This window comes from Armigeres subalbatus, chromosome 3 (genome assembly GCF_024139115.2).
Source record: "Armigeres subalbatus isolate Guangzhou_Male chromosome 3, GZ_Asu_2, whole genome shotgun sequence".
Taxonomy (NCBI): Eukaryota; Metazoa; Arthropoda; class Insecta; order Diptera; family Culicidae; genus Armigeres; species Armigeres subalbatus.
In genome coordinates this window covers 274,822,260-274,837,910 of record NC_085141.1, presented here as the reverse complement: position 1 = coordinate 274,837,910, position 15,651 = coordinate 274,822,260, and the positions used below count along the sequence as shown (strand labels likewise).

At 38.3% G+C, this 15,651-nt stretch overlaps 2 protein-coding genes and 1 long non-coding RNA gene across 3 annotated transcripts; 2 read left to right on the top strand and 1 right to left on the bottom strand.

Annotated features, from left to right (window-relative positions):
• The first annotated feature begins 957 nt into the window (after positions 1 to 957).
• On the top strand, positions 958 to 3,972 carry LOC134219883 (uncharacterized). The gene is made up of 2 exons (XM_062698772.1): positions 958 to 974; positions 2,999 to 3,972. Coding segments are annotated over exons 1-2 (915 nt in total). The 5' UTR covers positions 958 to 972; the 3' UTR covers positions 3,912 to 3,972.
• Positions 3,973 to 9,567: 5,595 nt separating this feature from the next.
• Positions 9,568 to 12,172, bottom strand: LOC134219882 (uncharacterized). The gene is made up of 4 exons (XM_062698771.1): positions 12,069 to 12,172; positions 11,227 to 11,473; positions 10,998 to 11,166; positions 9,568 to 10,196 (listed from the first exon to the last, which is right to left on the bottom strand). The coding sequence occupies exons 1-4, from the start codon at positions 12,090 to 12,092 to the stop codon at positions 9,791 to 9,793; spliced, it is 846 nt and encodes a 281-aa protein (XP_062554755.1). The 5' UTR covers positions 12,093 to 12,172; the 3' UTR covers positions 9,568 to 9,790.
• Positions 12,173 to 13,549: 1,377 nt separating this feature from the next.
• Positions 13,550 to 15,395, top strand: LOC134219881 (uncharacterized). Its single transcript, XR_009981695.1, has 3 exons — positions 13,550 to 13,678; positions 13,773 to 14,010; positions 14,110 to 15,395. It is a non-coding gene; the product is annotated as an uncharacterized LOC134219881 (long non-coding RNA).
• Positions 15,396 to 15,651: the final 256 nt, after the last annotated feature.

The following is a 15,651-nucleotide window of genomic DNA, read 5'->3' as shown; positions in this document are numbered from 1 at the left end:
GGTTATCAAATTTATCATTCTGACATCGTGCTCCATTTTTTTCCAAATCCAGTTTTCTTCCAATGCTGTTGGAACAAATAAATTTCGGAACGCATCGGATTTTAGATTTCCGATTTCCGATTAGAGAATAAAGTGCATGTCAAGGATAAAACCTCGGGTAGAACAGCGCACTAGAAAAAAAATGTTGGGGTTGTTTACAAGATACGACCGCACGACGTAAACTACTTAAAACCAAATACATATAGTACAATAGCCCAATTATTCCGCTCTATATAGAAGAGAAAAAAACATCCCACATCACCACTACCTAGCTTTAGATGCATCTCCCAATCTATGAGGGAGTAGGGACTCAACTGTCTAGCGGCTGAACCATTGCATTCATACAACCCAGTTCAATAATAGATAATACCCTAAAGGGGTAAACGCAATGGAGTGCGGCAACGGAACGGCAACGGCAAGCGGTTTCTCGACGGTTTGTACTAAAAAAATTCCGCAATTCTGCCGCATTAGCAAAACGCAATGATAGCGGTTTTCCGCACGGAAAGTTGACGTTTGCCTTTGATATTATTTATTTACTTCCTAGGCATTCATAACTGGTGTTCCATTTTCAAAAGCAATTCCGTAATCTATTTTGTTATTCTAAACTCCAAAATGGCTTCGAAAAGTGTCCGCACAGTAAAAGTGGTCAGCATCTTGCAGTGTATACGCGAGCTACAGCAGCTTCGACAATCGTTGGATGTCGTCAATGATAGGAGGTGGTGGATTCGGCCGTCCAATCAACACCGCGCATTGGAAGGGTATTTTGAAACGGCATATCCATTGATGCGGGAGAAAGATCCGGAATATTTTTTTCGATGCACGCGGATGACTCCACTTTTATTCGATGAGCTACTGGATCGCATCGGACATCGTTTGCAAAAATACTCGATACGGCAACCCATAAAACCGGCATGTCGGCTATTTTTGACCCTCATGTAAGTTCGGGACGAATTACTAGAATACTCAGTATACTAAACTGTTTTCTTTTCGAATGTGCTTGGCCTCAGTTTTACCGAAGACAATTTTCTAAGTACAAAAAAAAAACAAAGTGGGGACATTGAGGGTAAATTAACCGTGACGTCATTTCAACCGTGATCAGACGTCCCTAATTTTGAAGGACAGTCCCGGATTCAGCTTACTTGTCCAGCATTGTTACGTGTCCCACATCTCGCTTTCCATGATGAATCTATTAAGCCTGAAGAATCTATAGAATATTAATAAATTGTATGTAAATTCTAGATTACTCTTTGAATAGGTCGTATGTGCAAAAGAGAAACTCTTTTCGTTCATGCTCTCTTTCGCTAATAGATAGACTAGTTATGGAATTTTCGTTGTTTTGTCACATCAGCACGCTAGTCAAAGCCATTGTCTTTGAATATCCACCAAGAAATCCTTATTATAGTAAACTTTATTATAGTGTTGTGATAATCGAAAGAGAAAGGAAGCAAAGAGAGACTCACAGCAATTCTGAATATTGCCTTTTGCTTTGAAAATTTATTAATATTGAAATAACACATTAAAGACATCACCTGGATCATTAGAACACATTTTGAGCAGCCCTACTATGCATACAATAGTGCTGTCCAATGAGAGCTTGAAGTAGCTCGAAGTTTCTCCCTGTCCTGCTCATGCCCATTTGTTGACAAAAAAGAACGAGCAGGACGGGAACAACTTCGAGCTACTTCGAGCTGCTCATTGGACAACACTAATGATAATTCGGTGCCTTGTAAAAATAAATGTAAACTATACACGAAACATGTGTGATAACACATTATGATGTTCTAGGATCCCCAAACTGTCCTGGAATTTGAATCAGATGGTCTACTGAATCAACCAAGGCTTCCATGATGTCCCATGCCGCGGTATCAACCCAGTTATATCCTCCCAGTATTTATCTTTCACTTGCGTCTCAAATCCAGGCATTTGAGATGTTGTAAGATCTCCAAATTGTCCTGGAGTTTGAGTAAAATGGTCTACCTAATCAATCAAGGCTTCCATGATGTTCCCAGCTGAGGTATCAACCCAATTATGTCCTCCGAGTATTTGTCTTTCACATGCGTCTCAAATCCAAGCATTTGAGATGTTGTAAGATTTCCAAATTGTCCTGGAGTTTGAATCAAATGGTCTACTGAATCAACCAAGGCTTCCATGATGTTCCCAGCTGAGGTATCAACCCAATCATTTCATCATGTCCCAAGCCGTGGCATCAACCCAAATATGTCCTCTGAATATTTGTCTTTTACTTGCCTCTCAAACGCAGGCATATGAGATGTTATATGGGATCTCCAAATTGTCCTAGAGTTTGAATCAAATGGTCTACCGAATTAACCAAGGCTTCCATGACGGCCCAAGCCTCGGTACCAACCCAATTATTTCCTCCGAGTATGTCCCCAGCTGCGGTATCATCTCAATTATGTCCTTTGTTTCGCATCTCGCATCTTCATGTACAAAACTCGAAGGACATAAGGTTCCCCCAAACACACGCGACGCGATTCTATCGCTTGGCGACAGCGATTCTGTCGCCATTGGTATGGAAGCGTAAATAGAACATTGCCTGCAGCGACCCAACGATAGAATCGCGGCGGCTAGTTGTCGCCGTCGCGGCGATCAAATCGCTTAGGTCTGGGGGAGCCTATAATTTGTTGATTAAATACTCGGAGGATATAACTGGGTTGATACCGCGGCATGGGACATCATGGAAGCCTTGGTTGATTCGGTAGACCAGTTGATTCAAATTCCAGGACAGTTCGGAGATCCTGGAACATCATAATTTAGTGTTAATAAAAGTATATTACAGACCAAACATAAAACTTATTTGATTATAGATTTTGTTTGAACTTTTATATGAATTTCGTGCAACAGATCCGAATAACAGTAAAAAACCTGTCAACATCCTAATTACCTATATATCGAATTTAATAAGGTATCGTTTTACCTGATCACTTGAACATTATTTCAGGTACCTGGCCCACGGATCGAGTATATTCGAAATATCACGACTCTTCAGAATGGGAGTGACAACTGTTCGCGAAATCACGCAAGAGGTGAATATTGTTTTGTGGGAAGAGCTACATAAAGAATTTTTGCCTGAAGTAACCGAGGCCGGCTGGAAGAATCATAGCGAGGAGTTTGAAGAAAAATGGAACCTACCACATTGTTGTTCTGCTGTTGACGGGAAACACATTTCTCTGCATTGCCCTCCCAAATCCGGTTCTTTGTACTTTAATTATAAAAAACAGCACTCCATTGTTTTAATGGCAATGTGTGACGCTAGTTACAATTTCGTTGCGGTTGACGTGGGTGCCTATGGTGGAAACGCGGACAGCAGCGTCTTCGGGTCGAGCGAATTCGGCCGACGTTTACTGGCAGGCGAGTTGGGACTTCCACCACCGACGGAGCTAGAAAATGGAGTACTGTTGCCCTACTTTATTGTCGGGGACGCAGCATTCCCCCTTAAGGAAAACCTAATGAAGCCGTATCCCGGAAAAAAAATTCCACCGATAGAAGAGAATTTTAATTATCGGTTGTCGCGTGCTAGAAGGGTAATAGAAAATGCTTTCGGCATTTTGGTCGCAAGATGGCGGATCCTTTTAGCGCCGTTGAATCTTCACCCTGAAGCAGCAGATAATTTAGTAAAAGCTACGCTCGTCTTACATAATTTCGTGAAGAACAAAAATGGTCGTCAGTATAATCCACCGGGCTATGTTGACCATATTGGCTTCAATGGTGAGATACTTATACCAGGTGAATGGCGTTCATCCGCGAATCCCCTTGACAGTATCGGACACGGAAGGGGTAATAATGCACCTAGAAATGCCTATGAAGTGAGAAATAGCTTGGCACTGTATTTATTTGAGAACCGAATAATCTAGTTAGCTAAATATATAGAATAAGTCACATCGTTTAATAAAATAAAAACATAAAAACCTGTTCATAACTCGTTTATTTCATTTAAATAAAAAAATTCGTCGAAATCATGTTTCAGGATTCTAAGGTTTGATCAATTGCTCTTCCAGATACACTGTACCTGACTCAAAACTGTCATGTCTTTTACATGCCAAAAGTATGAATTAGAAAAATCCAAAACAGATATAAGTTCCTAAAAGAATTCCTGGAGGGAAGAATTTTAGGACGAACTGCAAAAGAAATTCAAAAAGAAACTTCTGGAGGAATTCCAGGAGGAACTCATAGAGGCATTCCAAAATGAACTCCGGGAGGAGCTCCAGGATGAATTCCTGAAATGAAGGAAGTCCAGTATGCACTCCTGAAAGAATTTTAGGATGAGGAATTTCTAGAGGAATAACAGAATGAACTATTGAAGCAATTCCAAGAGGAGCTTTTGGAGGAGTTCCAGGTAGAATTACATAAGGAACCCCTGGGGGAATTCCAGGATGAACTTCTGGAGGAATTGCAAAAAAAATGAAATTCAGGAGGAATTCCAGGATGTATTTCTGGGGGAATTCCAGTATGGACTCCTGGAGGAATTCCAAGATAAACTCCAGGAATCCCTACAGGATGAACTTCTGGATAAATTGCAGCAAGATCTTCTAGGGGAATTCCAAAATAAACTACTGAAGGAATTCCAAGTTGAACTTCTTGAGAAATACCAGAAATTCCTGGAGGAACATCCGTAGGGATTCCTAGAGCAAATTCCGCAGAAATTCCTGGAGCAACTTCCAAAGGAATAATTCCTGGAGGAATTTCCGAAAAAAATCTAGAGGGACTTCCGAAAGAATTCGTGGAGGTCATTTCGGAGGAATTCCTGGAGCAAATACCGAAAGAATTCCTGGAACAACTTCCGAAGTAATTCCTGAAGGCCCTTTCGAAGGAATTCGTGGAGCAGTTCCTGGAGGTCATTTCGAGGGAATTCCTGGAGCAACTACCGAAAGAATTTCAGGAACAAATTTTGAAGTAGTTCCTGAAGGTCCTTTCGAAGGAACTCCTGGAGCAACTTCCCAAAGAATTTCTGGAAGATCTTTCGAAGAAATTCCTGGAGGTCCTTTCGAAGGAGTTTCTTGATGAGCTTCAGAATGAATTGCTGGAGCAACTGTCAATTTCTGAAGGCCCTTTCGAAGGAATTTCTGGATAAACTTCCAAAAGAATTCTTGAAACCATTTCGAAGGAGTTGTTTTAAGAACTTCCGAAGGAATTCCTGGTGCAACTTCCGAAGTAGTTTCTGGTGCAAATTCCCATAAAAAACCTGAAGGAAATTCCGAAGGAATTTTTGGAGAAACATTCTAAGGAATTCCTGGATAAACTACCGAAGAAATTTCTGGAGGAACATCCAAATGATGTACTGGAGGAACGACGCAATTTCTGGAAGAACTTCCGAATGAATTCCTGGAGCAACTTCCGAAGTAGTTCCTGGAGGAACTTCCTAGTAGTTTCTGGATGAACTTTCTAGTGAATTCCTGGAGCAAGTTCCCAAAGAACTGCTGGATGAACTTCAGAAGTAACTTCCAAATGAATTCCTGGAGGAATTTCCGAAGAATTTCTGGAGTAACTTCCGAAAAAATTTCTGGAGGAACATTCAGGGTTGTTACGGAGATCCTGAAATATTTTCCGCGCCAAATCCGCGCCGACTAAAATCAAATCCGCGCCATTTCCGCGCGACATGAAATCCATTCCGCGCCAAATCAGCGGGATCCAGATCTAAATTCTAAGCAAATACACGTTAAATGTCAATTTTTGTATAACAATTTATTGAGCATCTTCTCTTCAAGTTCTTTTTTTACTGATTTCAAATATGATTTTAAACTGCAACAAATGTTTGTATCAAAATGCTAATAGGACTAATAAAACCGCAGTAAGTATTACATCACTTCTAAATGGCCTTATTCGCCACTAGAAGTACTGAATCTGAGGGAACAAGAACTAAACAGTCAAAACTATTTGTCCCGCTTTTTGGATTAGATGATGGCTTTGGCATGTTTTGTTCCGTTACTATCAGGGTTTTTTTGTTGATGGATCTTTATAAAATTCGGCACAAGGTACGTTGATTACAAATGAATGTTAAGGCCAGATTTGATCATAATTGATTAAAGATAAACGTGGCGAATATTCAAAAATTTGCCAAAACCGTATTTTTTTTAAGCTTTGTTGTAGTTTTTGATTACTACTGTTTAGATATTAGGGATAAGACAATGATGCTCCGTTTTTTGAACAAAACTTCTGTAAAACAAATATTTGAACTCATATTAAGAAACAAAAACTACAAAATCTAACATAGTTTCTCAAGCTCAAGTCAGAATCAAGCGTAAATTTCTTCAAAATTCAAGAGAAATATTTTTAGAAATTTCAGAAGAAATTTCTTTGGAAATACGGCAGAATAATTTGCCCTAAACTCCAACAGAAATTAGTCCGTTATTTCTCCTTCGATTCTTGTAACAAGCTTTTCTAAAAGTTCATGCAGAAATTTCTTACTGGAATTTCATTTAAAAACTCCGATAACTCCTGTAGAAATTCATCTTTCGTGCACATTCATCCCAGAAATTTCTGCGGGTCATCCTCCGGAAATTTCCATGGAAATGTTTGCAGAAATCCAACTGGCCTTGGATCTGCTGAAGTGCATAAGTTGCTCCAAATCGTCTGTGGAAAATCTTCCGAGAACATCTGTGGAATTCCTCCGAGTATTCTTACAAAAATTCCCCTGGGAAATTATTTTGTAATTCATTTGGGAATTTTGTCGTAAGTAAATAATCTGCGGAAAATCTTCAGAGCTTACTTGCAGAAATCCCTTCATGAATTCCTACGGAAATCGCTTTAGAAATTCTTGCAGAAATTGATTGGTGACTTCCTGCGGAAAAACACCTGGTTCTGTTTTTGAGCACTTATCAAAGAAATTTTTGTGATCATCGCTATAACTCTTTTGTAAATTCAAGGCGGCATTCTTTTCAAATTTCTATAGTCATTCCTACGGTCACCCCTCCAGGGAATTCCTCCAAAAATGTCTTAATATTTTTTCGGGTTTTTAATGCTGCAAAACCCTCTTTACGCTGTGGAAATGTATTTGCAAGGAATTTATACAAGGATCATCATAGGGTCCTTGTGGAAATTACTTTAGGAAGTTTCTTCGTTTTCTGTTGGTAATCCTGTAAAATACCATCGGAGTTAAAAAACCCGCCAGAGCCCAGAAATAACTTTTGAAAATCATCTTCTATTTTTTTTAAACCTTCTTCGGAAGAACTTATTAAAATGAGGCATCTGCATTAAATTACAGAACATTTTTATGTTTTCAATTGTTGTATAAACCTTTATTCGTACTAGATAAATGTTATAAAGGAAATATAAAATGTTCCAATATTATGAAAGAATTCCTGACGACTTTTGAAGAATGATATGCCTATCAGAAACTGACAAATATCTTGGAATTACGAAGAAATTTACAAGACGAAAATGGGTGTTCACGTCCTTCGATAGACATGCTTTGTGTGCATCGTGTTTTAGAATGGATTAAAAATGACAACAAATGGCGTATCTCTCATCATAACATTTGTTTAAATAATGCTTGAGAGTGTAATGCATGCCATTAAATAAGGACTAAGACATATCCGAAAAATAATGTTAATAACCTTGAAACGTTAATTTGTTCTCAACAACATTTGAAAATAAAGACATGAAACTAATTTTCAAATAAACTTCCTTAGATTTTTTTCTTAGAAATTTCCACCTAAATCTAAATCCGCGCCAAATCCGCGCGAAACCCTAAAATCGTTATGTAAATCCGCGCCAAATCCGCGAAAACCGCGAAATCCGCGAAAATCGCGAAATCCGCGTAGTCGTAACAACCCTGAACATTCAAAGGATTTTTTGGAGCAGCTTCCGAACGAATTCCTGGAGAAGATTCCATTGTTATTCCAGGATGTCCTTTCGATGGAATCTTTGGTCCTCCCGTAGGAATTTCTAGAGGAACTTCCATAGGAATTCCTGGAGAAACTTGCGGAGAAATTCTCGGAATAATTTTCAAAGCAGTTCCTGGACGAACTTCCTTAAATTCCTGGAGAAGGCGTTTACCACCAATTTACATTCATTTAAAGAATTTTGTGTTGATATATGCTGCTGAGGTATGCAATGCCTGTTAAATATAATTCGAGATGGAATACTCACAACTGGATATATAATGCTGAGCTATACCCTGGCCATGATATCATAGTTGACAAATTATGAATTCGAATCAAGAATCTAACCCGGCCACCACCATGGTGTTGCATTAAAAGGCTACAGGCTTCGGGTTTTTTTAAAATGATTTATCGAAGTATATAAATTCTCGATTTATTTTTGAAAGCTGTTTTGTGTGCCAAGAGAAATGTGTTTACCTTTTTCACATGTGAACTTCCAAGTTCATAAAAAAATTTAGGGGATACCTAATACTATGCAAAGGGCTGAATGTGTACCACTCAGGAAAAAGGTTGAGAACCGCTGCCATAAGTGAATATTGAATTTCTGGAACGAAAGTAAGACCGGATAAGTTATTACATGAAAAGGAAGTGCTAATAGAGGGAAACATTAGATCGTTACATCGGAATCCGCAGGACTTCGTAGTAATGGCAGACTTATAGCCTATTCAGATTGCAAGCTTTAAAACGTGTTAAAGTGCAAAAAGAAAATTGAATGTATGAGTATTGACATCAAGTCACTATGTAACATATAATAAATGGCATAATCTGAATAGGCTATTATAGAGGCTCATGGCGGCGTAGTAGACCAGAATCCAATCTGACAAAAGGTTATTTAATGCGATATGAAATCGGTTAGGATGAAAATTCGTTCTAGGTGCGCAGGACCCCTAAGTATACAAAAGGTCAAACTAAGATAAACTAAGAATAAGAATTATTTCTGCATTGTGTTTGAACATAGGGTTAGGTGGGGCAAGATGAATGAAATGGTATCATTTGTATTGAATAAATAGTTTTCGTTCCAGATTTAATCATTTTTAGGCTAGATGCGAGCATAATAGTATTGATCTGATAAATAAAAATTTGTTTGTTTTCAAGAATATGATATCCAAACTGTTGCTTTTCATAGAAAAATAGATTTTTAAAATGTGATGCTATTTATTCAACGAAAGTCCCAAATACCTTGTTTTATTCAATAATATTATTGGTAATAAACTTATTGATCTATGTATAATTCAATCTTGCGAATAAATACAGCATTAGTTGCAGAATCCAAAGATGTCCCATATTGCGCCGTTGTTTGACCCATCTTACCGCGGCATTTTTTGATTAACTGAAAAACATTATTAACTAACACCCTTAACATACAGTTTATGAGCTATTTTTATATATCCATGGTAAAATTTTATATTAAAATGTATTGACTGCAAGATAAATTTTCCTTAGGTGGTCCATTTTGCCCCATCCTTCCCTACTTATATACAAGACACTGAAAACTGTAAATCACTTCTTTTCGATTTGCATCTTGTATTATAGTCGAAAAGTAGCATATTCTTTTTTTTCTTTCGGTTTCGGAATATCATTTTTGAATTGAATGTTTCAATATTTTTATTCTTACCTTTTCTGTTCCCAGTCCAACTACTGTGTACATGACTATTTTTCTAATAATTATTATCGTTAGTCCAAAAGAACTCTGGGCAAATATAAAACAAACATTATTATTAAAATTTACACATAAAATGAGTTGTTCTTTTGTAGCGCTTTAATTGTTGAAGATGACCGATGTGCAAGATTTTCTCACTAATCGAATCTTCTTGGAATCCACAGTGGTCATTCTGAGTATTCAGCATTCAAGTTTACTCTTCGTACAAACTTAAGAGAGAATTTACACGACAAGTAAATTCAATTTCCAAATCACGAGCCACCGATATAGGTAGCATTTCCATACGTTCTGTTAAATAAGAACAGAATGTAGCATACCGAGAAGTGTTTCCTGACAAAGCTGCTTCTGCTTTTGTTAAGATCTGATCAATTTTGTCATCGATGAGGTCTGCGGTTTTCCGTTTCTTTGAAGATTTTTCGCCCGATCTATGAACTATGGGAGTTCTTCCCTCGGTTCTTCCACTGTCGTTCATATCCAGATCATCAAGTACGTTTTCGTCCTGACTTGCCTCTTGAGTGTATTCCTCCACTGTATATACTTGAGATGCTTGAGAAAGCTCATCAGCGGGTAGCGAGGTCGGTTCATAGTTGCCAGTGGTGCTGATGTAAATATATATAAAAAACAAAGATAGAATTATACGCATTGTAATCTTAAGGTATTAAATTACTAAAGCCCGAAGTATTTAATATTTGTTCAGATTACAAGCTTTATTGTTTGATAACATAAAAAAGTGGCCTTATTAATAGTTTTGTAACTGGTTGTAGTATCTAAGGTAAATGATTAATGATTACAGTTTATATTTAGTATATGTAATCATAAGCGTGAATCAATTGTTGCGGGTAGCATATCAAATATAAGAAATCTAATATATATATATATATTTCGTGACATCATCCCAACAAACATCGGAGCTGGATAAAGCATTAAGGTGCTCTTTATCCAGGGATAACGCTTGTAGTCTGAATAAGCTCAGAGTGGAACCAGTAGTGATTCAGATTCGTTGCAAATTTTTTAACACTCTCTTAGTACGAAGCTGAGGCAATGTAAAACAAACTCATTGGTTTCCCCAGCAGTGTTCTATTCATATTTGAATTTTTTACCACTAATTGAAATAATTATATTGCTGCTAAGGAAGGCGCCGTAAACGCAAAGTGGATTGTTCCGTACATAGAATGAGACATTCATTCATTAAAACAATTCTCGTGATTAATTCGTATTTCAAATCTGCAGAAAATAGAACTGAGCGGTATAACAGTTTTAAGCTTTTGAATCAAAACTGTTTTAAAAAATGAATCTAAAGCAGCTGCTGGGAAAACGCATGATTCAGACTTATCTTCAACAATTTGAATCACTGCGTATTGGTATTAGATTTAGTATTCTATTTAAAATGAAATACTCACGGTCGGTTTTCGCTATGAGCTGCGAGGAATTCCAGTTCTTCAAATAAAAACCATTTCGATTTGTACACGTCTTCCGTACCAGCACCAGATGTACCAGTTTGTTTAACTTTTCTCAATTCTTTTACGTACCTGTCACGTAGGTTTCGCCATTTGGTTTTGACGTTTTTTTCTGTAATAAATAAATAACATACATAACATAGGATATGTTGAAATTCGTTTAAAACCATACCCGGCATCTCCAACTTCTTGGCAACTGAGGACCAAGCGCGCTGTTTTTCTTGAACATTGCGGTAAAGTTTGCTGCCTTTCGCATAAAGTACCGGGAACTTTTTTATCGTGTTAATTATCACGTAATTTACATTTGATTCGTTGTTATACCCATCACTTTCCGAACCACTTGAATTCTCCATTTTTTTCGTTTGAATTTTGACTTGTTGACAACTGCACTTTTTTAGTTTTTTCGTTTTCTGACTTTTCTGATGATTTGCATTTCTTGATTAACTTTTCAAAAGGGTTTTTTGATTAAAAGGGATTATTTACATTTTCAAAAGGACAGATTATTTTTGACAACGTTCTTTTCATCGATTGTATTATTGTAAATATAAAGTGTTTAGTTTTAGGTTTTAAATTAAATTAATTAAAATTAAATAAATTATTCGTGCTATTCGCTTTTAAGAAGAGCTAATTTCACAATTTACTTCACATAAATTTCCGTTCACATGAAAAAGACTCCATATGGCGCAATGTATATATTTACTTAGGAGTTTAATTCAAATATTCTTACGGATTTTATATAGGCCTTTTAGCCATATTAGTTTTTTTTAAATATAGCACCCATCTTACATCGGTATGTTGGCCATCATACCTATAAACTTTTGCTTTGCTAGTATTTTGTATACTACATTTGTTCCGTCGTTCAGTTATGTTTATTTTCAAAAATATCATGCTTTTTTCTCCCTTTTATTCAAAAACCTTCTATTTTTCTGTTCTGTAATGTGATAAATATGTTTAATAGGTACTCAGGTATTCCCTTTTCAAAATCTTTCACTTCAAATTGTATGTATACCAAACCTTTCCGCATTGCCGCTGCCGCATTTTTTGAAAATTTTCAAAAAAAATGCGGTTTTAGTACATTCCGCATTTGCCGTTCCGCACCATTGCGTGTTGTCCCATATACTGCCGTGTATTTAAAATTGACAGCTGCCGCAGCCTTCCGTTGCCGTTCCGTTGCCGCACTCCATTGCGTTTCCCGCTTAAAAGTAGGCAATTACCAAGGATTGGAACGCGCTGTATAGGGGTTGCATGATGCATGAAAGAACTAAAATTTTCAATAGTTTAGCGTTGTTAATCAATAGTTTAAATACTATTGGCAAATTGGTGGAGAGTTTGTGAATCTATTGATATATAAATCTTTGAAATCCATCGAAAGATAAAAGACCTATTAATGTTACAAATCTTACATGATTTCGTGACGCTTCCTAATTTTGAAATTTTCATTTTACACCCTGTATCCGAGTCTTCCCCTTAGACGTAGTTTACGTCAAAAAACATCAAGGAGTTTTGTTGTGGGGAGTTGAGCCATAACCCGGGGCTACTGATTGGGGCCAATAACAACCATAATTTCACGTGAACACTATACATCATTAACTTAACGACGGCAACGTTAAGTGATAGGGACATGATTTTATTGTTTTCTCATCTCTTTCTATAAGAAATTCGAGAAGAAGTTTGGATTTAAAAAAAATAATATTTTAGTTTCCTATTTTTGTACCCTAATTTTTACTGAAAAACTCAGCAATCAAAAAGTAAACAAAAAGTTTACCGAAATAATCAGTAAAACAATTACTGAATTGATCGGCACTTTTTGACACTTTATAATCATTTCGAGTTGCCGAGTTTTTCAGTAACGGAAAACTACCGACTTTAGTCAGCTGTTCAAAAACTCAGTAAAAATTTACCGACTTCGGTAATTGAAAGCAACAGTGTAGATAAAGATTGTCGCTTCGGTTCTGCTGTTTGTTCTGCTGTCCGAAACATGTGTGGTACATACCTGTCAAATCGTATGGATTTTCCTTCTTTGACATTTAGCTCCCCTATCCTCGCCAGCAAAAGATGTTCCGGACAGCGACGACAGCGACAATCTTTATCTAGTAACTAAAATATCTTTTATTTTTACACACCGACAAGCCGCCATTACCGAGCGTGGAAAGCTGGATATTAACACTTGTTTTGTGCTCAATTATTCTATAATGAACTGAAAAAACCTAAATCTCATGGCAATCGTAGCAGGAATAGTAGTATTCTTTAACCAGGAACTAATAACCGGGACGTGATTGTCCCGAAGAACCGATTAAAAATTCATGCAACCCCAGATGAGCTCACGAGACCAGCACCGCCAGAGGCGCTAGTGTATTTTACTCACTTTTCGGTAAATTTATTTGAAAGTGTTTTGGTAAGTGTAGACTTTTTTGCTGTCAGTATTGACAGAATCTTAACCTCAATCCAAAATACGTTTTATTTACGTTTTTTTCTGTTTTCTGTCCATCAACATATTCCATCAATTTCTTTTGCCTTCAAATTGTGTGGCAGTTTTAGTTTTTAAATGTTTAGATTTTAAATAGCAAACATTTCTCAGTAGACAGTTGCTGCGTATTTCAACACGAGAAAGCGTGTAGCGGCGGGTGAGTTAAGTGCGATTACTCGGAACAAGAATGCCACCGCTGGTGAATCTGGTTCCGCTGGAACTCGGATAGGAAGATGACCTGAGTTTTCCAGTCTATCAAAAGGATCGGCGTCGTCAAAGTTGATGTAAAGAGCAACCAAAATTAGATGGGAAACAGCGAGCGAGGCGTGCAAACCCCGACAATGCAAGCCTCCACACTAGCAATGAAGCGCAAGCAACTAATTTTTGACGAATCCCAAAGCAAGCTGAGCAGGAGCTCATGATTAGAAAATGGCCCTTCACGTCCCGAAAGCACTTGGATTTGCTTCCATGTTAAAGGAAGGCGCTCGTGTAAGTATAAATTGCTGGATCCGAAGGTGGATTCGAGTCCGAATTGGTTATTTTTTCCGGACGGATGGCGATGACTCACGTGAGTGTTTTTTCCCGTAGGCTTATTCAGGCCGAGAGGAGCAGTATACCGGAACATATACGCCTGTAAGTTGCGCTCGGAATGAACAAAATGATCATCAATCACATCGAGAAGCAGTTCGTCACTTCCTATGCGGGCACCATCAGGGATGTCGAACATCCGGCAGCCAAACTGATGATCCAGGTCAGCCAGATGCAGGAAGCCCAAATGGGAGATGTTTTCCATCTTCGTGGTGGTGTTTTGCGGGGCGTTGCTGGAGGCCGCTTAAGAGCTGCTTCGATTGGGAGTGATGATATTACCGAAGGGTATGAGAGAGCCCTGGATCTAGCTTTGGAAGCTCTACCAAGTCTGGTTACAGTGCAAAGATGACGACCGTTTCGCCAAACACATGACGAAACACGGGCGCATATTTGGTTTCATTCGTCAGGTTGATGACTACATTCTGGAGGAACCGAGTTTCGCCGTGCGTTTGGACTACCGTCCCGATTACGCCAGAACGTTGGTGTACGTGCGGAACGTGTCACCCCATTCGGTGTTGCGACTCAGCAGGGCCTACATCCACCTGGCAGACGGTCACATGAAGATGCTGATTGAAAGCGAGATGCGCCTTCCTTGGGGTACGGTTTCAAAGTTTTGCTTCGACAGTTGCCTGCTTTCGGAGCTGGATAGAAGCTACGGACTGATATTGGTTGGACTGGCGGACTCAAAGACAGAAATATTGGAACTTTACCACCTGCAAGTGACCGTGTTGAGTCATTTCGTGAAAGAGCAGCTAATTTTGAAGAAACCAACGATTCATTCTCCGCCGTTGAATCAGTATCCGGTACCGATGTTGATCAAACATTTGTATAAGCACGACTTTTCAACGAAATCTAAATTTGATGGCGCGAAGCAACTGCTGGATCAGTTGGCTAAATTCAAGGAAGAGGCCTTGAATAAGGGGAACTATATTGAATATTTAAATGTACTGAACCAGATAGAGGACTTTGATATTCAAATGGAATATACTAAGTACAAAATCGATGAAGCTAGACTAGTGCCCGGTATTTCAGAGAAGTATTATCGTTTGTCGGGGCCCTCCTTAGCCGTGCGGTAAGACGCGCGGTCACAAAGCAAGACCATGCTGAGGGTGGCTGGGTTCGATTCCCGGTGCCGGTCTAGGCAATTTTCGGATTGGAAATTGTCTCGACTTCCCTGGGCATAAAAGTATCATCGTGTTAGCCTCATGATATACGAATGCAAAAATGGTAACCTGGCTAAGAAACCTCGCAGTTAATAACTGTGGAAGTGCTTAATGAACACTAAGCTGCGAGGCGGCTCTGTCCTAGTGTGGGGATGTAATGCCAATAAGAAGAAGATTATCGTTTGTCGGTATGTAAAAACAAGCGTATTATTTTTACAATCCAATTTTATTTTATTTTTATATGCTTTTATATTCGATTTGTAGATCGATCAATTTCAAACGGCACCCACCCTTTTGAATGATGACTGCACGGTAAGGATGATCATTCCCAGCGAGTTCGAACCCCGTAGCTTTCTAGAAACTATCCATGAGATCAATC

What these genes read in the sequence shown, in the direction of transcription:
- LOC134219882 (XM_062698771.1), bottom strand. Translation starts at nt 12,092, where the DNA reads ATGCGGCAGCGGCAATGCGGAAAG. An exon ending in GGCAGCGGCAATGCGGAAAG is followed by an intron (nt 11,474 to 12,068) that starts GTTTGGTATACA and finishes GCAAATCATCAG; the next exon opens with AAAAGTCAGAAAACGAAAAA. An exon ending in CAAGAAGTTGGAGATGCCGG is followed by an intron (nt 11,167 to 11,226) that starts GTATGGTTTTAA and finishes TATTTATTACAG; the next exon opens with AAAAAAACGTCAAAACCAAA.